Consider the following 27,984-nt stretch of genomic DNA (forward strand, 5'->3'; position numbering starts at 1 on the left):
GTTTATCTCTAATCCTCATGCCCAGATTTAAACTGTTCTTTTCTCTCCTATCACCTCCCCCAACAGTCCTTATATCTTAATAACTCAAGAGCTTCTCTCTTTTAGAATCCTTATCCTATCACAAAACATGATTCTTTTGTTAAAAATATGTTCAAATCTAGGGCGCCTGGGTGGCTCAGTCGTTAAGCGTCTGCCTTCGGCTCAGGGTGTGATCCCGGCGTTCTGGGATCAAGCCCCGCATCAGGCTCCTCTGCTGAGAGCCTGCTTCTTCCTCTCCCACCCCCCCTGCTTGTGTTCCCCCTCTCGCTGGCTGTCTCTCTCTCTCTAACAAATAAATCTTTAAAAAAATGTATGTTCAAATCTATATTCTCTAGGTTAAAAATTTTTGAAAAAAAGATGACTCTAAGCTACCATGAAGTTAATAACTTCCTTTAATTATTCTCCTGTGCTAATTTGTGCTACATGTGCTAATTTGTATTGTGATTCTAGAAGATGAGGGGAAAAGAGGGTAGTGACAGCTTATTATTTTGCGTCTTACAAACTTACTTAATGATGGATAGAATCTTTTCCCTGCCTCCCTCAAATATATTGCATGGCTAATGTTCCATAGAATATACTTTCAGAAATGCTGCTCTGCAGAATTCTATAAGGTAATGTGCTTCTTTCTCTTTAAACTGCTTTCTCCTAGTTTTTGTCACATTAGCTTCTTTCCTAGATTCTGGGTCAACTGCTTTCAACATTGACATACCTTCCCTACATACATCTCCAGCTTGTTTTCCTTTGCCAGCCCTTTAAATTTTCCATATTTTATTGTCTACCTTTTTCTTCTTTAGTTATTTTTGGATATTCCCACCACTCTCAAAACTCCACTTGTACCTTTATACCAATGATTCTCTAAAGTTCTTCCTGAGGGCCAGCACAATGGTGGGGTTCAGTGTACTGACTCTGAAGGAGTTCAAACCTCAAGTCTACCTAGTAGCTGTATGACCTTGGATCTTAGTAGTATTTGCTCAACAAGTTTTGAGAATTAAATTGGGTTTCAAGTAAAAATGTGTCAAATACTGATGATCAGCTATTATTTTTCTTTCTATTCTGTACCTCCAGGCTGTCATCACTGTTGAGCAATGCAGACTTCATTCGCACCTCAAACTAAACGTATTTAAGACTTACTTGCAACCCCAAATCACTGAACTCTACAAATCAACATTTCTTGCTTTTCCTATTGTAAATAATGGTGTTACCACCTGCACAATCACTACAGCTCAAAACTCAGTTCTTGACTTTTTACCACACTCAAGACTTTGTTAGTTTCTGACAATTTTTCTTTACCGCCTCACCCCAATCTCGTTTCCGTTTTGTGACTGTCACTGACACCTTGGTTCAAGTGGAATTACAGCACATCTAGACTGTGGCACTCCCCTACTCCATTCACTTACCCATTCTTTCTGGAATCTAAGGCATCTGAATGCAACTGTCATGGTACTCTCTAAAATTATTCTGGCAATACTGCTGTCTCCTTTGAACTGATATTTAAGGGAAGATTTGTCCTCTCTTCAATCACAACTTGGTGTTTTGTTTTAAACTATTCTCTAATGTAAAATCTACCTGGGTTATCTAGTCATATTAAATTTCTTCATTCATATTCCCATTTGGTGGCACTTATGGCATTATGTGTAATATTCAAGCATTTTATGCAATTATTTATTCTTCCAATAGACTACAAGCACTCTGAATATAGAAACAATGTCTTATTCACATCCATATCCTCTTTTTTTCCCCTTTAATTCCAGTATAGTTAACATACAGTGTTAGACTAGTTCCTGGTATACAATTATAGAATCACAATATAGGGATTCAACAGCTCCATATATTACTCAGTGCTCATCAAGATAAGTGTACATTTAATCCCCATCACCTATTTCCTCTTTTATTCTTAAAGGTAGATTGACTGACTGATTGACTGATTTGAGACCGAGCGAGAATGGGGCAAAGGGAGAGGGAGAGAAAGAATCCTCAAGCCGACCCTCCGCTGAGTGTGGAGCCTGATGCAGGGCTCGATCTCATGACCTGAGCTGAAATCAAGAGTCAGATGCCTAACCAACTGAGCAACTCAGGCACCCCAGCTATTTCCTCCTAAAAGACTTTCCGTAGTGTTTGGGAAATACCTGACACAATATTTGTGAATTTATTTATATACATTTCATGAATTGACTCATATATAGCCTCATTCTGTCTCAATGGCCACTTCCCCCTCAAGTATTGGTTTTCTTTTCAGAACTCTTACAATTTCAAATCTAGCCCACATGACATATAGCTGAGCACTTTCCTATCAGATTGTAACTTCTTGTAAACAGGACTTATTCATAATATTTTCTTTCAAATTAAGCATTTTTCAAGTAGCTCCTGAATGAAACAGCATATTTTATTAGAAAACTCAATACATTCAGCATTACTTATTCCTATATAATTGAGTTGTCTTCTAGAAGTGATTATTATCTGTGTAGGACCCATTTAGCATGTGGTTAGGAGATAAAAACAAAAATAACCAACTTACAATGTTAGAAATAAAAGTCTTAATGGGTTTTCTCTGTTCACACTCTTAACTCCTCTACTTCACAATTCTACTGAGAACGATTTTTTTAAACCCCACACCGTCTTTAAGCCCTTCAATAAACTTAGACCAAAACCCATTCTCTGGCCCACAGGCCCTGTAGGATCTGAATCAATCCTGTGTCTTCCTCTCTAACCTCACCTGGTTCTATTTTGTTTCCTGCTGCACTCAGTGCATAACATGCCACAGGATACAGAATAACCAGTTAATAAATAATTACTAAAAATGATAAAGCAAATTAAATATTAGAATTGATTAGAAAAAAAATTTCTAAAAGTCATACATTCTTTTGCAGTGCGTCTGATACTCAGCTTACTCCTTCCAGTTTTTTCCTCACATTTAAATACTCATTACATCATATCAGAGTGCCCTCTTAAAATCACTTTTGGAAAACTCAGCTTTTCTCCTTTGTCCCATTTTTCCATCTGTAAAACTGAAGGAATCCTGCTCAGCTCATGGCTACATCTCAGGGATGTAATGCTGCAAATATTAACAAGGTCATATTGCGAGTGCTCGAGACCTCTTCAGATAAAAGAAGTTACCAAGTATAAAGTATTATTACCATTTCTGATAGGATTACATTCTGATTGGGAAAGTATAAATGGGAGTCCCTGGAGGAAGAAGCACACTAATGGTTTAAGTGAGATGCTGAAGCCTCAAGATAAACTAATTTAAGTCAAAGCTCCAGAGTTAAAAAGAAAGTAATTTTAACTGGATTAAATAATGCCACCCATCGCGTAAGAACACTCTGCCATTTACATAAGATATAATTTTAAAGTGGATTTTCTGGAAGTCCATGTAATATGCAATTATCTCAGTTTATAAGCAAGGGCTGGAATCAAAGATCGAAATACACTGTGACCGAATGAAGACTCACTCACTAGAATGATTCTGCCATACTTAATCATATATTTTTCCTAAGATAAACTCACATACTACTAAAACTTATGTAAACGATGTATTTAATGTGTAATTAGTAAAATTTTAAAAATAAGTATTTGAGAACGTCACAAGAACTTGAATGAGTATAACCTCTTTTCCACTCTGGGAGGTCAGTGACCTACTGGTTTTTCATTGTATTATTCCTATCTTGAAATTTTTACTGATTTTCAGTTTTGAAGATTTCTTTCCTTTTCTATAGACTCTGATATATATATATTATCTTTTTAAAAAATTTTATATATCAAATACTATCATAGTTATTTGTGAATTTGTATTATCTCACCTATTTGATGAAAAGCTTTTCAAAGATATTGAAGTTATGTTTGTATTTAATCTTGAATTGCTCATTTAATCAATAGTACTAAGTATCTCCTATAGATTGAGCAATGCGATACATAATGAGATATGAACATGGGCAAGAAATATGTAGTTCCTGACCACATGGGACTTGAGGGATATATCACTTATCATTCATACAGAAGGCATTTAATAAATATTTACAGATGGTATATAAGAAAACTTTTCCTCTGTGGTTGGTAGAATCTAAAAATATAGCATCTGTTACAATTACAATTAAAATATAACCCTATTGGACAAATATCCTACATAATTAAATTAATAAGTTATCACTTAAATCCATGGTAATAGTGGTTAAAAAAGAAATAAAGTAGATAATTAAAACCACAGTTAACCTACTATTTTCTTATGGAAGGAAAATTACCATAAAGGTAAAGTATCACCTGCAGGTGATTGGTAAAATTCATAGATAGCCAAAACCTTATGGTAGGAAGCAGACTGCTTTCTGGAATAGGATTTCCCCTGACTCTGTGGATTCAAATCAGATGTTGATTCAGAAATAAGTTTGATCAAGAGATTCAACCCTCAAAAATTTATTACCAGACAAATATTTTGCTAGGGGTTTCCTCTGTAATAGTTATTTGTTATAAATGTAGTTAATGACTGCATTTAGTGACCATCTGCTACACTAGAAAGAAATATCTAAGGACAGGAATCTCTTCCATCTTATTCATTGTTCCATGATGACTCCTTCGCATGGTACCTATATTAATTGCATACAAGATTCAACTGTTTGGTGCAAATTTTGTAATTTTTAGAGTAAACCAAAAAATACACTTGCTGAGTAAATAAAATATTTACACCTCCAATGTGGCCAAGTTTTTCATAAATTAAATTTCTATTTGTTTCTTCTTTATACATGTAGTCAGCATATTAAGAAAGCAATTATAACTTTTTCAGTAAGGCAGGACAGAAAAATGAGATGATTATATGATAGGTGTCTGCATTACAAATAAAATGTGGAAGACATGCTGTTTTGAAGTCATTTTCATTTGATTGCTTCTGAAATAATTTTGAGAATTACTATATATATGTACATATATGTATATATCTCTCAATATTAGAAGAAATAGAGTACTACAGATTTTCATAAGTCAGTTAGAAAATGAAAATCATATGCAAGACATGCAGATATATTTCAAGCTTTTAGCATTAGGAGACTATTAGAAATTATTAACTATCTTAGACAAAGAATTTGGACTCCCTAATGCTCTCCTGAATAGACTCACAGTGTATCTGTTCCATTTTACTCGACATAGTCTTTACCAAATTTCACAAGATGCTATTTAATATCAAGCTGAAGAAAGCTGACACGACCAGTCTTTTCTTGCCAAATATTGGAAAATTTAATTAAATAGACATTTGACTTCAAGAAGGCAATGTTGAAAACTAAATAAACTTTATCCTTTTAACCTTATTGACTGACCAGAGTAACATGAAAACATCAATACCTCATCTGCAATGAGAACTCATATTGGATGAACTTTGTCTCTGTCAGGGATGTGATTACTAATGGAGGTGGTGGAGCCAGACTTAAAATCAAATTACTCTGATGTGACAGCTTAATCTCAGACTTAACATAATCTTTATTCTACCACTTTGAAATTTTTTGGTGATTTAATAATACTGAATTTAAGGAACGAACATTGTAAGCTTTAGGTATGCCAGTTAGAATTCTAGCATGATAAATCTTTGGTTTGTCTAAAACACACATTAAAAAAACCAATAAATTTTGGTTGGACTAAAGTTATCCACTTGCTTTGAAGCTTTAGAAGAGGGAATATGACAGTTTAAAGTTTAATCTGGTTACTTTATGTAGGAAACTTAAATAAATGGTGTTAATAGTGAGTGAAAGCATGATAATTGAATGATGTAAAACAAAAGGATACACTTTGTGTTATTATTCCAATTACTGCTTTTCTTTTCACAAAAGTGGAGATCATCGAGCCCTACAAAGCTAGGAAGAAAACAACAACAAAAACTGCCCTTAACTTTAAGTACTTCTGGTCATGGGTTTTGGCATTTTCCCAAGTTCTAAATTCAACACAGGGAAGCTTTATAAACAGTGAAATTTTACGATAGTTTAGGGACATGAAGGGATTGCTATGGAGCAATAATAATTTTCAAGATAAAAATCCACATTTTTCCATGACTAGTCAAGAACACACTGAAGCTACCCACTGCATATTTATTGAAGGAGTAGAATCACTGAATTCTGCAAAGTATAAAAATTCAACAAAATACAATAATTGTAATATGCGATTGAACTGAAGAAATACTCTTCAAAATTTAAAGACATACTGACACTATCAATGAGAGAGTCAGAGAGAAAGATGAAATGACTAATGGTCAGGTAGAAAGTATATAAAACTCCAACAACCAGTACTTGATTGTATAGTTTTTTTTATACAGAGTTTGAAAAATAGAGGGGAATGAAAGAAAGTACAGAAAACAGGGAAAGAAAGAAATGTCAAAAAGAAAGAAAGAAAGAAAGAAAGAAAGAAAGAAAGAAAGAAAGATGAGAGAATGCAATTTGAGAGATCCTATGCAGAAGATAATATTTTCACGTAAGTCAGAGGAAGTGTTTAGTAAAGGAGGAGATGATAAATGGTCACAATTACTACAGAGATATTGAAGATGACTTCTGTGAAAATAAAGTTTGACTCAAAAGAAAGTTTCAGATGATTTTTGATAAAATATTTCAGTAAAATCATGGAGGAAAAAGACTACAAGGAGGTGATCACTAATTAAAGTTGATCATTAAGGTAAAAAACAAAATTTCCAGCTTTGCTGCCACCACAGAAATTAGTTCATCGGTGTAACAGTCCCTTCTTTTTTTAGTAGTTTGATGTTACTTTGTTTCTCCTATAATAGGTATTTTCATTAAGTTATCTGCACTACCTGTGACAGATGTCATAAGACACTCCCACAGATTACTTAATGAAAACTCTCCCAATCGAATGACTGCAGATGCTAAAAACACATGCCTCAAACATCAGCAAAGGCTAAAAACTGTCAATGGTATTGGGTCAGTCACTTTGCTGGAGAATGAAAGGTCACAGTTTCAATCCCTCTCTGCTTTACTCCAGAGCTTGTGCCATTAACTCTGGTCAGCAAAAAAGTTCTCTTGTGTCAAGTGGCAAGTGCCTCACTGCTGTTGAACATAAAGCAGATGATTCTAGCAGATCAAGCAAGATAATCCTACCAGTAAACATAAAGATTTCAACATCATTCACCTTCTGACATAATGAAGCAAAAAAATAAAAAAAAAATCCACCAGTAGGGGAATGACTGAATGAATACATTGTCTCTACATCAAACCATGAACTACTTTAAAGGCCTTAAAAAGAATTAAATAAGATTATGCTAGCTGATTTACGGGAAACTTTGTTAAGACATTGTATAGCATAGTCATATAGTGAGAAAAGCAAGATGTGTATAATATGATCCTGTTTTTGTAAATACACACACACATATTTAAATCAATATTCATGTAAAAGTCTCCAAAGGACATCAGAGTACATAGATAACTGTGAAGAATATACACTACACACACATACACAAATGCGCATGCGTGTGTATATACACATACATTCACACAGGTATATGTGTAAATATTTATCCTATCTGCATAAAATTATATGTGTGTGTACATACACACACCTGAAGCAATACCTAAAAGAATGGTCATGGCAATGTTAGTTGAATATATCTCCAGTGGTAGAAACTCAAGTAAACTTCACATGTATTTTTATAATCTTTTTATTATTAGCTTACTTATAACCTATGTAACCAGGGGGGGAAAAGACATTTTATTGTAGAGGAAAAAGGCAAGTGGTTTGGTTTCAATTTAATCCACAGTCTGAAATCAGTCTTGGATGGCCCATTTACTCCTAGATATTGTATGAACATTCTGTGATCACTGATATTTGATAATCAGGTATACTTGATTGTTAAGAAATAGAAAACAGACATTTCTCCAAAGACAACATACAGATGGCCAACAGACACAGGAAAAGATGTCCAACATTACTTACCGTCAGGAAAATACAAACAAAACCACAATGAGATATCACCTCACATCTATTACAATGGCTAAAATCAACAACACAAGAAACAAGTGTTGGCAAGGATGTGGAGAAAAAGGAACACTCATGCATTATCAATGAGAATGCAAAGTAGTACAGCCACCATGGAAAACCACACGGAGGTTCCTCAAAAAATTAAAAATAGAACTACCCTATAATCCAATGATCACACTACTGGATATTTACCCAAAGAAGACAAAAACACCAATTCAAAGGGATACATGCACCCCTATGTTAATAGCAGCATTATTTATAAGAGCCAAGATATGGAAGCAGCCCAAGTGTCCATTGACTGATGAATGGATAAAGAAAAAGTGATATATCCCCCCCCAAAAAAAAAGAATGAAATTTTGCCATTTGCAACGAAATGGACAGAGCTAGAAAGTATTATGCTAATTGAAGTAAGCCAGTCAGAGAAAGACAAATACCATCTGATTTCAATCATATGTGGAATTTAAGAAACAAAACAAACGAGCAAAGGAAAAGAGAGAGAAGAGAGAGATCAAGAAACAGACTCTTTAACTATAGAGAACAAATGGATGGTTATGGGGCAAGGGGGGATATTGGGGATGGGTGAAATAGGAAAAGGGCACTTGTTGTGATGAGCATCGGGAATTGCTGAATCACTATATTACACCTGAATCTAATAAAACACTGCATGTAAAAAAAAAGTACTTTCACATGTGTTCTGTACCGAATTGAACTTTTAAAAATAAACATCTGTACTTAATTAAAACAAACCTGAAAAATATCCTCCCCCCAGATGTCCATGCACTAATCCTCAGAACCTGTGAATATTCTACCTTTCATGCCAAAAAACAAACAAAAAAACCCCACTTTTTTTATGCAAGTGTGATTAATTTAAGGATTTTGAGATGAGATGATCCTGAATCATCCAGGTGGGCCCAATCTAATCCCAAGGGTCCTTATGAAAGGGAGGCAAGAAAGTCAATGTCAGAGAGATGTGAGGACAGAAGTAGAGGTGGAGTGATGTGATTTGAGGATGGAAGAGGCCACGTGCCATAGAATGCCAGTGGCTTTTGGAAGACGGAAAAGACAGGGCAACAGATTCTCCCCTGACATCTTCAAAAGGAAAGAAGCCCTGTCAGTACCCTGATTTTAGACTTCTGGCCTCTGCACCTGTAAGAGAACACACTTATAGGGTTTTAAGCCATCATGTTTGTGGTAATTCAATATAGTAGCAGTAGAAAACTAATTTGAAAACTCAGCTATTAACAGCAACAGAATATTATAAATAATATTCAACTCAGAACAAGAATTACAGAATAAGTGATAATGATCACCCCACTCACCAGCTGCAGTTTCTCTCCCTCCTTGTTCTAACACTAGGTTCCTAACAATGATTCCTACCTCTTGATGAAAATTCCTTTAAAGTCAGGCTAACTTCACACCCGATTCTACTTTTGAGGCACCAGGATAGAGGACAGTTAAATACTTTAAAAGACAGCTATTTAGTCTTGTGAATTCTCAGACAGGAAGATATTTTTACCTGCCTTCTTTAGCATAATGAGAAGAACAAGAACACCTGAATCAAAGGGAAACACTTGTTTTCAAATTCTTACTCCCCCTTCCCATCCACCTATCAGGTATGGGAACTTGGACAAACTAAGCTACTTAATTTATATCCCTAGGTTCCTTATTTTTAAAATGGGAATGGTGGGGCACCTGGGCGGCTCAGTCGTTAAGCATCTGCCTTCGGCTCAGGTCATGGACCCAGGGTCCTGGGATCAAGCCCTGCATCGGGCTCCCTGCTCGGCAGGAAGCCTGCTTCTCCCTCTCCTCCTGCTGGTGTTCCGTCTCTCGTTGTGTCTCTCACTGTCCAATAAATAAATAAAATCTTAAAAAAAAAATAAAATGGGAATCGTATCATCTAAATAAATTGCTATGAGAATAAAATAATATTTTACACAAAGTATTTAGTGCAGTATTGGCACTTGGTACTTACTCAGTGAACAATATCTACTCTCAGGAAAAAGCTCTTCTTTTTTTTTCTAGAAATTTTTCTTTTCTTTTTGATTATGACAAAGAGGAAAAAATCAAGTTGAGCAGTTATGGTCTATTTTTATTAAACACCTCAAGATTTTCTTTTTCAATCACTTGTTTCCTGGGCCATCAGCTTCTAAGTCACTCCTGTTTCCACTCCAATCAGAGAATGAGCTGCTAAATGTTTAATGATTAATTTGCATCAAAGAGTTACCTAGCAACCACCACTAATATAAAATTAGATCAGAGTCTCTGTGAAAGTCTATAATCTACTAAAAGAATTCAAAGATAGATGAATTCTAGTCAATGTCAGAATTTTAACTCTTAAAAACACGTTCAGATAGAACATCTCAAAAGCTTAAATTGGGAGTATACAGTACTTTTTATATCTTGGTATTCACAGTTTTATGTAACAGTGTTTTCAACAATAAGCTAAATACTCTATCCATATAGTACAGAAGACATTAAAATAATAGCAAACTCTTATTAAGCACTAATTATGTACTAGAAATTATTTTAATTCTGTTGTATACATCATTTAAGGCAATATAACCTTGAAGTGTTCACATTGAAGAAATAAATCATATTTCAAAAGCATTAGATTAATTTGGAAATTTCTAGTAAATAGACTCTTCATCCCTAATATCCAACACAGAATTAAAAATAGTATAGTACTGGCCTTCCACTACCTAGGTAAAATAAAATGGCAACTATGGTCTTCCTACGTTGGTTCTTCTTTTTTTTTTAAACTTATTTATCTGAGAGAGAGAGAGACAGAGACAGAGATAGGGAGAGAGAGCAGGAGTGGGGAGTCCAGGCAGAGCTTGATCCCAGGACCCTGGAATCTTGACCTGAGCTGAAGTCAGATGCTTAACCGACTGAGCCACCCAGGTGCCCCTCTACCTTGCTGCTTATCAACTCTGGATCTTCCACACTTTTGGAACCTATGATAAATGGGATTTTTAGTGAACAGCTCCTACTGGTGTTCAAGATACTGCCTGAGGATAAAAATACAGTATTTCAACATTTTAGAAAATATCATCTGATTCTCACAAGGAGCAGCAGCTGGTAAGATTCAATCAAGTAATATAATTCATCATAAACTCTTGAATTTTGTATTAGAATCAGTGCTAATCACAAACTGAGGGGCAAATATTGATAAATGACTGAGGATTGCTGAGTCCTAAAGACAGAGAATAGCATATGTTTCTTGCTTTACACTTATCGCTCATTCTTAAAAAGAGTAACAGATAGCATCTGTTGCAGGGCAGTCAGTCATAATAGATCCAAGCCTGGTATTTGAACCCATTTAATATGAGCATTAAAAAGTGCATAATAGGGGCGCCTGGGTGGCACAGCGGTTAGGCGTCTGCCTTCGGCTCAGGGCGTGATCCCGGCGTTATGGGATCGAGCCCCACATCAGGCTCCTCTGCTATGAGCCTGCTTCTTCCTCTCCCACTCCCCCTGCTTGTGTTCCCTCTCTCGCTGGCTGTCTCTATCTCCGTCGAATAAATAAATAAAATCTTTAAAGAAAAAAGTGCATAATAAAGTAGGAACGAGGAATGCTTAGAGCTTTGCCTTGTTAATATCCCCAATAATATTCCTTTACTAGGCAGCCTTTTGGTTTTGTTTTTATTTTTATTTTTTTGAAGTTACGCTTGATTAGTTATCTCTTGGTAAGTAATAGCTCAGGATAGGACCAAAATACTGCCATAAAAACAGTTTCTATTAGACTCTGATACATACAAGTAGCCAGTTCTCAGTTCTATTGGCACTTGAACAATCAGAATGAATCCAGAAGGAAAAAAAAAAAAAGGAAGCTTTCTTGTAGGAATAAATGCATTTTTGTTTCCAACAAATTTGAATATGATCTTCCTTCTGAGCCCTTCCTCTTATCTTGATGAACTTAACATCAGTGAGTTCTCTAAGAGGTCAGGAGAATAGGAAAGGGAACAAGTCAGGAAAATCATAGTAAAGGAAATCTTTTGTTCTGCTTTTTGGGAGAGATCAAGTCTTCTCTCTATAATTCTATCAGTCTTGTGTGTGTGTGTGTGTGTGTGTGTGTGTGTGTGCCTTTTAACTGCAGATAGTTTTTGGCATCTATGAAATTTCAATGTTATTGAGCACTGAACTTATTTCAAACTGTTCTAAAAATTGAGACAAGAAAGGATTTGTCACAGAAATTTTTAGGCCTATTTGAAGGATTCCAAAAAGCAAATGGTTAATGTGTGGTGATTTACTATATAGTGAACATAAAAGCAAAATGCATAGCCTACCTTCTCTAAAAATCTTCACTTACAGGCTTTCTTGAGGCAATTTTGAAATAAATTTACAAGAAAGTCATACAGCTTGAAATCTAGCACTATGCACAGAAAGACTGCTCTCATAATATGGAGAAAGTTGGGTTTTTGATAACTCAATATGCCATCATTAATTGTGTTAATTATGGGCCATACTGAAGGCAAACAAAGACCAAATAATCAAGCAGTCACATTAGGACCATTTTGAATTCTAAAATTTTTCTGAAAGAATTTGAATTCAAATGAGGAACTGGGCTAGAATGCCAAATTGCAGTTAAAGAGGATATATTTAGATCTTTTATATTTTTGAGAGTATGCTTTAAAAGACTTTATTTCTTTGAGAGAGAGAGAAAGAGCACAAGCAGGGGGAGGGGCAGAGAGAGAGTAAGAAGCTGACTCCCTGCTCAGCAGGGAGCCCGGCACGGGGCTCGATCCCAGGACCCTGGGATCATAACCTGAGCAGAAGGCAGATGCTTAACCAACTGAGCCACCCAGGCGCCCCTTGAGAGTATGCTTTAATCACTCCTTCCATCTCTAGGCTATAGAAAGACTACTCTGAAATTTAAAAAAAAAAAAAAAGAGAGAGAGAGTAGCATGGTGGAAAGAGAACTTGATTGACAATTAAGCATCAGTAAGTTCTAACTACATAATCATTGACTATTTTACTTATTCTGAGTCTCAGTTTCTTCACCTATAAAAAAATTAAAGATGGATTTCAGTTACTTTAAAATTAAATTCCACTGTTACTACCTAGAGACGGTATGTGAAGATTCATATAACAGAGGCTCTACCAGTATTTGTTGAATGAAATAAATGAATGTGGTCAGGGTCCACCTGGAGACATTTGAGTACATTGATAACTCCTTACCTCTTGCTGTCTATGAGAAGAAACAGGACTGGAAGTAAATTAATTGTTGTAAAAAAGCTAACACCAGTGAGGAAAGCATGAAAATAAAAGATACAATGCCCAAACTCCATGGCAAGCTTGGTGTGATTCATGCAATTGCCAGTACGAGCCATCAAGTCCAAAGGGGTGCAGAGCCTGAAATTTAGGTGACAAAAGAACTCAAAGAAACCCACTGGGCTGAGTGTGGATTCAGCAAAAAGTTGTCTGATGGGGTTTAGTCATCACGTTGGGATGAAAAAGAGTAACCTCATGAGAGAGAACTGGTTTAAGAGCTAAATCATATGGCAGATGCCCTTGAATCTGAGAAGGACTCAAAGTTCAGATGTGATCTGAAATGAAAAATGGAGAATTAAGACAGAAGTCCTGTAAAATTACACAAGTAGTCAAGAGAACTACAGAAAGTTGTAACTATTAGATGCCAGGGGGCTCCCCAAATCCTGGGATGAGTTACCAGCATTACATCATTCCAAGCCCTAGTGCATGATGGCACCGAAAACGGGTGAGAGGCAACACGTAGATTCAGTTGAATAGCAATGATACAATGATCATTTCTAATGTGGTCATCACTGTAAAGGTTTTTAGCATATATTTCTTTTTAATTTTCACAGAAAGTCTGTGAGTTGATTATCATCCTTATTTTCTATGTGACGAGTCTCATTCACAGAGTAGTAAAACAACTTCATGAGAACTTAGCTAGTTATTGGCAAAGTCAGAACGTCAATTCCCAGGCTCTCACTCTTAACCACTGTTATAGTCTCCAATGCTTGAGAGAATTAGGTAAGTGAAGGCAGGGAAAATGTCGTAGGAAATGACAAAGGGCATAAGGTAATATGTCTTTGCCATAGAGATGTACTTAGAAACAGCCACTTCTTTCTCTGTATCACTTACTATTCTATTTTGCATTGATTTCTGTTCTAATTGAAGTTGAAAAGCAATTAGCATAGAGAGAAGATAATATGTTTATAAAATATATTAATAAAAACTAAACGGTACTGAGTTTCCTTCCTAGGCTTTGATTCTACCTTGATGTGATTACTTGAAGGATGATAGAATGATGAGGAGATTATGGGTTCTTAGAAGTAGGAGCTAGTCATATTTATATTATTGGGAGCATCTGAACACAGCAATATTTTGAAGATAACTACATTTTCATTAAATGTTGGTAAAACAAAATTAAATTAATATATACAGAGCAGACTTGGAAGTCCATATATACGGATTTAATTCAAGTATTACAAGTCAGTTATTGTGAGAAATTCCTGTATAAAGATACAAGAAAATTTACATGGAAACTCACTACATTTATTCATCCTATTTATGTAGTTTATATATTCACAATCAAATCCTTATTTACTCATCACTATTTTTTGCTGCCTCACATAAATAGTAGATAAGTGTAATATAGTAAAATTAATTTTACTAATACTAACTTGACTTGGGATTGCCTAGGGTATGATACATTTATAAAGATAATTAACATGACTTCTGTCTATAATGACATGCTGCACAGCCTACATCTTGCCAGTCTATTACAGGTTTACATGTTTATGTTTTAAAAATATCATGAGAAAAATATGATGATCTTTATTTAGAAAGCAAAACTGTCTTTAAGCCCATACCCTAAGCAAACAATGTTTTAAAAAAAAACAGTATTAATAATTTTAGGGAAAAGATAATATTATAATAAGTTTTATTTGTATCCTATTGCTCTTATAATAAATTACCACAAAGGTAGAGGTTTCAAACAACAGTTATGTCAGAAGTCCAAAATGGGTCTTAAGGGCTAAAGTTAGGAGTGGTGCTCATGCTGGAGGCTCTAGGGGAAAAAATTTTTTTCCTTGTTCTCTCCAGCTTCAGAGAGGCTGCCTGCATTCCTTGACTGGTGGCCCCCTCCTCTGTCTTCGTGTGTTTCACTCCAACCTCTCTGCTTCTGTAGTCATACATCCTATTTGCCACATTGCCCGCTCTTATAGGAACATTTGTGATTACCTTCCATCTACTTAGATAATCCAGTATGATCTCCTCAGGTCTAGATCTTTAATTTAATCACCTCTGCAAAGACCCTTTTGTCATTTAAGGTAAAAACTCACAGGTTCTGGATATGGATTTTGGGGGGGGGCATCATTATTGAGTCTGCCAGGTAAGAATTTAATTGTTTATGAGTCTTTGGGCTTTATAGAAGGGTACTGAAAATTTTTTTAAGCAAGTAAAATATTTTACAGCATTCACAGGAACTGTGATATGCTACCGTTTGAGAAATTCCTCAACAATAGAATGAAAATATTAAAATTTACGTATATTTTCCCTTTATCACTTACTCATTTTAACGAAATATTATGTTGAATTGTAATATTTGAATGGAGTGCTTTCTAAGCCAATTGATTCAATTTTTCTAGTTTCATAAATTAATGATTAAGATACAAAAAAAATTCAGAAGGCTTTTTCATAGTATTTTGCTTTTACATCTATTTAGGAAATTTTATCTGGACAATTAAGTCCAAAGGTCTTATACATCATGATGTTTGCCAAAGGATCTTTTTAGCAATAAACACTTTGGAAAATAACCTCACTTTCACATGTTTTCACTAGTTTGCTTTCCATATGCAGTATATTTTATTTTAAAAAATTTTTTTAATTAAAAAATTTTTTTAGAGAATGTGCATGCGTGAGCTTGGTTGGGGGAGGGACAGAGGGAGAGGGAGGGAGTATCTTAAGCATACTGTGTGCTGAGTGCAGAGCCCAGTGTGGCGCTCAGTTTCACAACCCTGAGATCATGACCTGAGCAGAAATCAAGAGTCAGAAGCTTAATCAACTGAGCCACCCAGCGTCCCCCCATACGTGGGATATTTTAGAAACAAAACATTATATTCTATGTCTTTTTTAATCCTACATGTTTATGCTATTCAATTAGAGCACCTTGTAAAAACTTCTTTGAATTAAGTTTAAGTGCACAAGCTCTATAATTTTACTATTTCAAATAAAGCAAATGAACATGGTTAAGCTAATCTCTCAAACTTTATTTATGTCTATAATAACATTGTATTTCCTAAACCAGATCTTTTCCTAACTCTGGCAATCCAATTAATTTTATAATACTCTCAATTCATCTTGTTCCCTTACAATTAGCATCTAAGCATACATTTACATATTATTAATCTACCAGAAGTATATACAGAGCTTATCTTAGGTACTGATGCCACCTGATGTTTGGCTTATTTGATGCAAGTTTACCTTTATATTACTGCAGAATCATGCAATATTTTTTACACTATATATTTTAAAGAGAATGCCAGTTTATTCAATTTCATTTTGCAAACATATTTTGATTTTTAATAAATCTTACAATCTTCAAAGAAATTCCTGCTTCATTAGCAATGGTATTAGCAGTACTAGTCGCTGGTTTGTTTCTCTCCAAGTCACTCTCTTCATCTTGACGATAGTCACACTGACTTTCTATCGAGTCTGAGAACAGGCTGACTTCTTCCCCACCCCACTGGGTCTTCACTGCTGTTCTTCTCTTTGCCTTAGAAGTTCTTTCCCAGGCTCTTTGCCCAACTATCTTTTCCCCATTCTTCATGTCTTTCAGAAAACCTTATGTGAACTGGCCCTTTCACTGTTCTCTATCACACAATTGTGTTTATTTTCTTCTTGCATTTTATTGCAATCTTTAATGATTATATGTATTGGTTCACGTGATATTGCCTTATCCCCCAAGCCTGCCAGCTTCATAGGGCCCATATCTATTTTCCCCCAGCACCTAACATAGAGACTGACCCATATTAGGCACCAAAAAACTTCTATTGGTAGAATTATCGTTAGTACACGAACTTAATAACTTTTGAAAATTAAGAAATATAGTAACAATTTAGGAGTGCTTTTACATCTACTAGCATTGATTAGATCCAAACTCTAGAATAAGAGTTGCAAATTTAAGTATCTTCAAAAGCCAGGAGACACTTTAAATGATTATAGTGAACCAGGTACAATACAATAAATACTGCATAATATAGCAATTTGAGAAGAACAGACCTTATTTAAAGGAGGCAGCCCCCACTCAGTTCTAGTCTATCATTTCCCAAGGAAATGCAGGCCCAGTATTGCTCCAGACTTTATGTTAAATTTGTCTTTCCAGTGTTTGAGAGGCTTATGGAATTGCTCTGCAGGCTGAATATGGTCCAGAGTCCCTAAAGGGCAGTCTTTGCACTGAAGTCCACTGAGAGGTCTGATCCTTCCTGATCACAGAAAGGTTCTTTGCCAGAGCCATTGTCTTTACACAAAAACAACACCTGGATATTGGATATCATGTACTTTTGATGTCCTAATCTAGGACAGGAATTAGATTAGATGAAACATTTTTGGAACTAATTCATCTGAACATGGAATCCTTAGGAAACTCCCCACTACTTCTTGTTCTGGAGATCACTGGATCTTATTTTTCTGGACCTGGTTTTTACCTAATTCTGGAACTACTACTTTATATCCCCCCACCCCCACACAAGCTGTTTTTTAACTTAAATTAGTCAAATTGTTTTTTGTAGATTTGGAAAGAAACATATCTTATTAATATATCAATTAATTGTCTTCAGAAATAGTTCTCTTGTCTTTTCTGTGCTCTACACTGGGATAGGTATTAGGTCCCAGAGGAATCACAGCCTACAGGGAGGTCACAATTTCTAACTGCCCTCTGTCACTCTCCTGTCAGGTTCCTCTCCTGTCACTCTCATGTTCTGTATTTTATGAAAACATTGAACTGTTTTGGTTTCACATTCAACATATAGTTTCTTATCTTACACTGTCCCATCTGTTACAAATGATTGTCCTTCTCACTCGAGTCTATTCATTTTTTAAGACTCAGCTCAAGAGTCATCTCTAGAAAACCTTCCCTGAAGATACCCACCCCCAACCCCACACTAGCCACTATGGGATGGGTGTGCATTCTCCGTACACTGCTCATGTGAAATGTTCCATTGCTTTGGGGAACTAAAAACACTGTAACTTTGGGGACCTTGAGCCCCATTTGACTCAATTCTTTGAGGGCAGGAACTTTTTGCATAGCTTTCTACGCTAGTGTGTAGCAGTGCCTGGTACAACATATATTGAGTGATGACAGATAAGTAAGTGGGATGTCTTGAAAGCAAATGGCATCATTTAATTGAGAATAATTTCCATAAACATATGAGCAGCTAGACAAAGGTATGAGAGAGCTTAGGATTAGGACCTCCAAGAAAATATAGTCCATCTATGCTTCTTGTTTTCTACCAATTTTTATAAATATATAATACTTCAGGCATATTAGCAAACTTTAAATTACCCATTACGTAATCACTGATTCATTTGTAAAAGACTTATGGATTATCTGTCAGGTATAAGGTACTGTGAAATAGAGAAAAATTATTTGAGAGAGAAAGAATGAAACTGTGGTGGGAGAGCAAAAGGAGAAAAGAAAGGGGCACCTGGGTGACTCAGTCGGTTAAGCATCTGACTCTTGGTCATGGCTCAGGTCATGATCTCAGGGTCCTGAGATCAAGTCCCCAGTTGAGCCATGTCAGGCTCCACACCAGTGGGGAGTCTGCCTGAGATTCTCTCCCTCCCTATCCCCTTGCTCTCTCTCAATAAATAAATAAATAAATAAATAAATAAATAAATAAATGGTAAGGAAAGAAAGGAAGAGTTTGGTTGCTTTTGTTATAAATATTATTCTAAAAGAGAATTTAACTGACTCTGCTCTTACAGAGGGGTTAATATTTAAGGGACAATATTTGCTATGTTACATGGAGGCACAGTGAAGAATAATATGAGAAACAAACTAGCTTCTGGTAGCATTCTTGAGGAATACAATCACCAATTTGAAGGAACTAAAATTCACATAGTCTATATTTTTACCATAGATCTCCCTTTGAATTAATAAGGTCTTGTTTGTAGACAAGAGTTAAGATCTTGAGTTTATCATTCTAGCTGTGAACAGAATACTTTGGGAGGAGCCATTTTGACTAATTTTCTTTTTTCTTTAACCATCCAACACATGTTTCTCAAATGTCTCCTACATGTCAGAAACTGGAAAAGGTACTGAGGCACTAGGAATTAAACTATATCTTGACATTTCTGTGATATCTTAAAAATTAAATGTATGGGTTAATTTCGGCACATGAGTTTTAAAATACATAAGTATTTTTTACATAAGAAGAACCAAAGAATGCATAGATTAAAATGTGTACTCATTTGAACATTACCTGCAAAAATATATTTAGTTATTTATAACTAAAGACTTTTGTCTGTTTTAAATGCTGAAGGAAAGTGTAATGATTTTTCTTATAGTAAAAAAGATAAAACTAACAGATTATGTAATTGTTTGTAAATATTAATTTTCCAATAATATTCATTTGCATGTCTTTCCATAGACAATCACATAACTTCAGATGGCCGATATGAATGGTAAGAAAGTCTGTAAGTGGTATAACATAAGATTGGTTTAATCAAATGCTCATTTCTAGTAGCTCTCCAAATTGTATGCTTCCTCTCTCCATTTCCTAAGAAAATCTACCACGAGGAAAGGTTGATAGAATAAGTAATATGTGCTTTGTATTTCTAAAAGGAAGAAACAAAGAACTGAACAGAAAAGCTGGGTTGTGAGGAAAACAAGCACTTTCTGAGTGTAATGTGCGTGAAACTGTATGCCTTGGAAGAAAGACAAATTGTCAGCAGGATACAAAGTAAAGATTCTATGCTCAGAAATACTCTACGTAGATGGTTAGTGTTTTATTGTTTCCCCCCTAACACAAATCTTCCCTATAAACCAGCTATATGAGGGAAACTCTACTTGAAGATGCCACAATTTCAATCCCCAATCAAGCCAGAAGGAATGGAAGTGGGGCAAGAAGCAGCAAGGTGGAGAGTAAAAGTGAGACATTGGTAAACACTGAGGTTTAACCTCTGGAGTATATGGGTCATCTCCCAGGAGGAAAAACAAAACGAAACAAAAACAAAAACACTCAGGAGGAAAAATCAAACCTCAAAAGAAAATGCAAAAGCTATAAAAGTCACACTGGAACTAAGGTGTGACAGGAACAGAGAAAAGTATTGATTCATCTGTCCCAAATTGGTCACAAACAGGATATCTGTGAACCCAAACAAGAAAATACAGACAGGAGGAAGAAGCTGAGATTTAGAAAAAATTAAATATAACTTTAGCGATTCAGAAAAGCTGACAAGACACTCAAAGAAAGTGACCTCACAAAATTGCTTATAATCACTATGTTTTCTTATTTTCTTTCCTATGAGCATCTTAAAAAAAAAAAAAGTCATACCATTTGATTCAGATTAAGGTTCTTCTAAAACTGTCATTTATTAACCATGTACCTATTTACTGACTCCTAAAACTCTCTGCAAAAATTATTGCAAGCTTATCTTAGATATTTTAACTCCATGTTTCAGGTGTGATACAAAGAATTTTGCTGAATTTTTATGTCTATCACCTCTATTATGCTAACATATCATTAATATTAATATGTTTTCCTACATATTTTGTCTATATTTTTATATTTTCATTTTTTCTACATTTTTCTATGAGAAAATATCAACTTAAAAATCAATATTACCAGGGGAACACACACACACACACAGAGTCCATATAAAGAAAGTATCAATAATAGTATTTTTTCCACATCTCAATATTAAGAAGAAAACATTCATAAATATCAAGTACATCACTTATATATAATGAAGTTCGTGGTCTTAAATTAAAAATGGAAATGGGTATTACTGAATTGTATAACAAAGAGAACCTAACATAATTTGTATATTTGGTTGTTCAATTAGAAAAAAAAATTAAATACTAACAATGCATCCTAAATCTGAAGTTTACCTTCTAATAACACATGAGGGATATTTCCATAAGTATATTACATACAAGGATTTCTCTTATAATACAGGTGATTTAAATAACTTCTTAAGTTACTACTTAGATTAGAGTTTCATTCCAAATTTGGGCACAATTTTTATAGCACGAACTCATTTTTGCCATTATGCTTTGTTAGGTGTTTGGGAAAATAAAAGTTTGCAGTGATCCAGCTGCCTTAAGAAAGGCATAAAAACCTCTTAAAAGTTAAGTAGCAAAAGAACTAAAAAAAAGGGTCCGGCCCTTGAAGCATTTGCTTTCACCATGTGCCATTACTGCGGTGATGAAAATTACAAGATTTAAATACTGAACAAGATTGAATAACTCATGAAAATATAGAGGGGAATATCTCTGGGGAGAATTATAGCTGAGTCCCTAACAGGCATTAGACACAGGCTCAAATCTTGGCTCTGTCATTATCCAGCTACTCTGTGTTTTACATGAAACATTAATTTATCCTACTGAGCTTCGGTTTCTTCTTCTGAATAGTGATAGTCATACCTAACAGAGGGGATATGGTGAGAATTAAATAAAATAATGTATGCAAACATTTAAACCATGTGGTAAATGAGATGTAGTAAGTACCAATAAATGGTAGCCATTTTAAATAAGTGATTTATTTTTTTTACGGCATTGGAAAAATCTGTATTTTATGCTAGAGATAAGAAAAAGAATTTAATGTTGATCTAAATCACAACTTACTACAGATCAGGGAATGTCTATAAAGTGAGAAAATTTTAATAGCGTACCGTAGTTTACGGACCCATGCTTTTTTGTTAAGAAATCAGACCATATTCTGAACCCAGGCTTCCTAATCTCTGGTTATTTTATTCTACTAAACCAATCTACCTTTCAAATAAGTCACTATACTTTATTTCATGGTTTATACTTTCTTTTGTATTTTTTTTAAATTCACCAAACGAATTCCCAATTATGCATTACGCTTTTAATTGAAACGTACTGAAGATATTTAAACAAGCGCAATCATGCTATGCCATATAAATTAAACCAATATATAAACTGGCAAATGTCTGCACCTAGGTTTATAATTCTTATTTAATAAAACAATCAGATAAATAATATAATGGATATCCATCTAAGGTGATCCACAAATTTAAAGGATTACAAGAAACCTGTATATATAGGATAGTCAGAGATCAAATTGTTCATCTCTGAAAATTTGTAAGAGAGAAAGGAAGTGTGTAGTAAACCAAACTCCTTTTTATGCAAAAGTGTATGCACCAATTCTTATTTATACTGAAATGATTTAAGTAGATGATTTTTCAAAATAAGTTGGGCAGAGAATTTTGGAGTAGCTGTCCTCAAACAAATTCTGAAGAAATACAGAAAATTGAAGAGACAGCTGTGAAATTCTTTAATATTTAAAAATTGCGAAAAAATCTAGCTTGACATTTTCTACCTCAGCTTTCATATTTTAAAAATATGACTGAAACTTTCCTCAAACTGTCTTAAAAAATGAGGTATTCCTTATGGTAAATTTTTATAAAATGCCTTTGGAAACAGCTATTGTACATAATTCACAAAGATCTTACTATGCAATCCAAATATAATTGACAAAGTTCCAAAAGGCAAATTTTACCACTTTAAAATATCACTAATGAACAACTGGTCAGTAAGAGCTTTACATTATCACAGAAGCATCCCTAGAGATAACAATGTGTAAGAAGCATAACTTCAGTTGAGATTTCAACAGAACCTATACACTTCTGCTTTCTTTTATACCAAGGAAAATTAGCTTCTAAAACTTCACCAGATAAACTTTCTCTAATGAATCACACGATAAATAAGACAAAAATGAAATTTTCTCCTGATTGATTTCATTATTACTTTAAAATTTCAATTCATTTCTCGCTGGCCAAATTGCTCTCTATTATTGGATTATGCACACTTATAGTTTATGAGTAATGTGCTGCTTCTTAAACAAGCAGAGTGAGGCAATCTTCAAACTCTCTCTTGGCACAGCAAACTGGCTGATCCCCAGATACTTCACTTCGGAGATGTCAAAGGAAGTAGGAACCTGGGATTTATTTGTGATCCCAGGTGTGTTCTACTTTTGGGATGAACTGAATATCTAATGTGAGAATGCAAGATTTCCTGAGTGATCTTCACTAAGGAATCCCATGAATAATTAATAGTCAGATCAAAAATATTTTTATGAAATAGTGATTCTTCCTTTGGGTAGAAAAGTCAGAAAAATGTTCCAGTTTTGATTGTTTGATCCTCCATTATTCTTGAAGAAAAAATATGTTGTTGGCATATACCATATCTGACATAAAAGTTGCAAAGACAAACTTCTTGAGGCTCTAAGGGATAAATTCTGAAGAATGCTTTCGTTCATATAATTTTTGTGTTTTCTTTTCAGTTTGTTCCTTCTGGATAAATATATTTCTCATCCTCAAAATGTTGACAGCACTTGTAGATTAGTAAAATTGCTTCTATTAAACTCAAAGTTTATCAATTTCTATGCCACTATAAAAGTATAATATACATTGTATAATAGCTATATATTATATTATATATATAATACTTATATAATATAATAATATGTAAGTATATTATTCATTTCCACTTCCTGTTTGCTTGGACCTAGAGGGATGCAGTATTGGCATACCATTCATTTCAACTTTTATAAGAATTTTATATTCTTGCATTAAGAAAAGTTTTAGAATAAGTATTGATATACAGAAATGTATAGTCAAAATGAATGCTGCAGAATCATGCAGGCAACATCTAATTATTCCAATGGTGGGCGGATATATGATCCTGAAAAATTCAAATTAGCCAGTCTTTAAAAAAATTATGTAAAAAAAAGTGTGACAATTCTTATGCTTTCATAGAGAATACTTTGTCAATGCATGCAAAACAAAGCTTAATGTCTTTTCACAAGAAAAGAACAGGAGTATACATACTGTAAGGGACACATTCATACTGCACTTCAAGGTATTTATAGGTTCCTGGACACGGGTCTGGAAAAACATCAGGACCTGCCACCACTGCACACTGCGTTCTGTTATTGCACCTGAAGTCAAAAGAAAAGAAGAAATAATAAATTTATGGGAAGTTAAATCATTTTTAACACCAGTACTAATTTTATTTTGGTTCTTGTTACAAAGATTTTACATAAGGTTTTGGTCAATTTAGAATTTTAGACTTATGAAGGCAATATTTGTAGTACACTTAAAAAACTAGAAATAAAAATCAATTCATCCGGTTTACTCCTACTAACAAATATATCAGCAAAATGGTACAATTTTGAGTTAGAAGTTAAATACTGCTTAAGCAACACTATCTGGTCCTTAGGATATTGCCAATGTGAATACAGGTAAGGACTGTTTGGTAGGAATCACTCACTACCATTATTAGAAACAAAAACAAAAACAAGAACAACTGAGAAAATATGACCAGAGTTTTATTAGAAATTGTAAAATAAATTCACTGATTATCAGGACATCCATTTTAAAGGCAGTGAAAATATGATGTGGAAAAGATTTTAGCCAAACCTGAAAAAAAAATCAATGAAAATTTAATATTTGAATATTAAAATAATCTAAAATATAATTTATATAAATTAATATACTACTAACACCATAAGTAAAACCGTTTTTAAGAACTAATGCTTACATTACTTGTGTTCAGCCCATAATTCACTACCTCACAGACTGCTGTTTACAAATGCCAATATCCTATAATTTAAAATAGCTTTAAATCTCCAAAGAGAATAATCAAAAACCACTACTGAAATAGAAATATAAACTATGCATCTTTTGTGGCGATTGGGCTAAACGAATCTGGGCTATGCAGATTTAATCATGGGTAAATATACATATAATGAAATTCATTCTTATTTTGAAAAAGACACCCAAGTTCAGAATGGCTTTGCTAAGGTAAATTTTACTCAGAAATTGTCTAGATTTGATAATTTATTGATAGGTAGATATTTCTATAGAAAAAACAATGTTTTCTCCAAATGTAATGTTGTCACTAAATGTATAGGATGTGACATTCTATAGCTATCCTCTGTTTTATGTTCTTGTTTATTCATCTCAGAAATATAGTACCTCATGGCTAGCATATTCCATTATACCTTCTTGAAGAGATGCTTCATTCCCTGATATGGCCTTATACTTCTGTATCTTTCCTTGATACTGGCAGGATAAGGAACATCGGGGCAGAACTCAGTTTGATTTACTGTGAAAATGCTTTGTGCTTACTGGAGGCTAACATTTGTTGGCCTTAATGAAGATTTTATGTAGTCCCTAAATTAAAATTGATTCATTAGTGAATGCTGTAAGCTGAAAAATATATTCTGTATGATCAGTGGAAGATTAATAAAAGTCAATATTCCATACTTATCAGGCAATTTAGCATTACAGTTAATGCTGGGGACCAACATGACCCTAAAGTTCTCTTGTGTGGATCTAATGTTTGAGGGTGATTATCAGACAATTGTATAATAACATTGGTGTAAATGTGGCTGTTCTCACACATATGCTGCAAGTAGGCACCTTGCCATGTTAGTGTATTCAGACTTTCAAAAAATAGCAGCACTTCCCTTTTACAAAGAAAACTTTTTGAAGGAGATATCTCAAGTTAAAATACAAGTTTCTTTGCAGTTAAGTTATAAGATTTTTACATCATGCCTTGAAAATAAAAACCTCATAAATCAATCTCAGGTCTTTATAAAATGAGCATATATAAAAACTGGTAGTTATTTCTGTATTTGTTTAAGAAAGTTATCAGGAGGGGCGCCTGGGTGGCGCAGTCGTTAAGCGTCTGCCTTCAGCTCAGGGTGTAATCCCGGTGTTCTGGGATCGAGCCCCACATCAGGCTCCTCTGCTGGGAGCCTGCTTCTTCCTCTCCCACTCCGCCTGCTTGTGCTCCCTCTCTCCCTAGCTGTCTCTCTCTGTCAAATAAATAAATAAAATCTTAAAAAAAAAAAAGAAAGTTATCACGAATACATTTGAAGTAGAAATAATTCATGCTAAAAGAAGTATACATCATGAAATTTACTAAAATGTAAATATTCTGTAAAAGTAGTACTCTGATCTGCAGTCATTTAGTCATGGAAAATTTGAAATATATGTATTACATATATGTGTGTTGCTTTCTTTCTTGGTCTTCTGTTGTTTTACACCTTATTATCAACATTTTATTCTAATTACTACAGTTCAAATAATAAAATTTATTTAGAAGTTGTGTGTATTCTTGTAATATTCTGATCTAGAAGGGCAACTAACACATCTTTTATTATTTAAACAATCAACATTTTATATCAACAGATTACTAGTAATTTATGAGTTGGGCATAAAGGTTAAAATTTACCCTATGGAAGTGTTTGTTGCACAGAAAGTGGCCTTGAATTAGAGATTTCAAATGGCTATTGTCTGTATAGACTAGATTAAAAAATATAATATGAACATTATACTAATCCACCTATCCACTTATCCAGACATGTGCACCAACCAGTTTACATATTACATATTATTTGTTATAAAATACTAATTATTCTTGCATATATAAGAAAATTAAGTGATCATTCGCTGTTAACATTAGACACCTTTGTGAGTTCCAAATATCTTACTCAATATTAACCAAAAATAAGTCTAATAAACCTTCCAATTAATGAGATACTGTATGTGAAAAGGTTTATAAACCAAAACATCGGTATACCAATATTTGCAGTAATTATCATCATTGTTCTGCATCAAACAACAAGATTTTAAAACATTAACTTTTCAAAATAATTCCATATTTTATTAATAATTCCATATTAAATGTTCTTTATAAGTTAAGATTCTTAAAAATCAGGGAGAAAGGTAGATAACCTCTAGAATATTATTCTTGTATAAGATACATTCTAATATTGATAGTTAAAGACCAACTATATTTCAAAAACAGAAGTTTAAATGTTCCGTCTTCTTTTTTTCATGACTTCAGTTAGTATAAATAAAAATGAAATTAACTATACTTTTGATGAAAGCTTACTGAACAATGAACAACTTACACCAGTAAGAGTACTTTTATATACTTTTATAGTGATGTCAAAATTGTTAAAGTAAATTCATTCTAAAATATTGTAGATGATAAATGTGAAATAAAATAATCAAATGTTCTCATGTGCCCTAAACCCAGAATTCTTCATTGTTTACTTTTAATATAAATATAAATCTAAAAATGATTTTCAGTATCCTTGATATTAAAGATACTTTTAAAACCCACAATAAAGGATGAGAAAAGACTGCAATAATATGTTCAAATGCATCCTAATCCAGTAATATTCACAGAGAAAACATCATAATCTTATGAAAGTATTACGGCTTATTTACAGTGATAGAAGTTTCAGTATTTTTTCAACAGAAACTTTATGCAATAATAAAAAAAAAATCCACTCCAACAACAGACAGTTTTGAGGAGAAATGGCTGAAGGGGGTCAAAAAAGTTACATACTTTCAGTTATAAAATAATAAAGTCACGGGATGCAATGTACAGCTTGGCGATTAGAGTTAATAATACTATACATTTGAAAGTTGCTAAGGATGGACAGTATGTATAAGCAGGTGGCACTCACAAATACCAAACAGTATTCTTAGAGAAATCTCTTGGCATTTGACTTTTCACTTACAGAACATGGGAGCCAGTTATTTTATTCCTTCACAAAGTTGATGCGCTTATAAAAATGCATTAGGAAAAAAATGTAAAATACCACATATAAGGCACTAAGAACACTTTTGGTTGTCATTATCATCAATATTAACATTTCTTTCAGGCTAGGTTAACAATACTTCATTTCAAAAGACTGAGTTTTTTGAGAGGAACTTTCAATACAAAAGAAGTAGCAGACAGAAAAGCACATAAATTGT

At 34.0% G+C, this 27,984-nt stretch overlaps 1 protein-coding gene across 5 annotated transcripts in view; it reads right to left on the reverse strand.

Moving 5' to 3' along the window:
- Positions 1 to 27,984, reverse strand: part of ADGRL3 (adhesion G protein-coupled receptor L3) — a 501,774-nt gene that overhangs the window by 305,743 nt on the left and 168,047 nt on the right. For all 5 annotated transcript variants that reach the window (XM_087864114.1, XM_087864113.1, XM_045815875.2 and 2 more), the window contains one exon: positions 24,034 to 24,143. In XM_087864114.1, the coding sequence (XP_087720240.1) occupies positions 24,034 to 24,143 (110 nt within the window). The remainder of the gene's footprint in view (positions 1 to 24,033; positions 24,144 to 27,984) is intronic.

This window comes from Ursus americanus, chromosome 8, assembly GCF_024610735.1.
Source record: "Ursus americanus isolate L20-20 chromosome 8, mUrsAme1.1.p, whole genome shotgun sequence".
NCBI lineage: Eukaryota > Metazoa > Chordata > Mammalia > Carnivora > Ursidae > Ursus > Ursus americanus.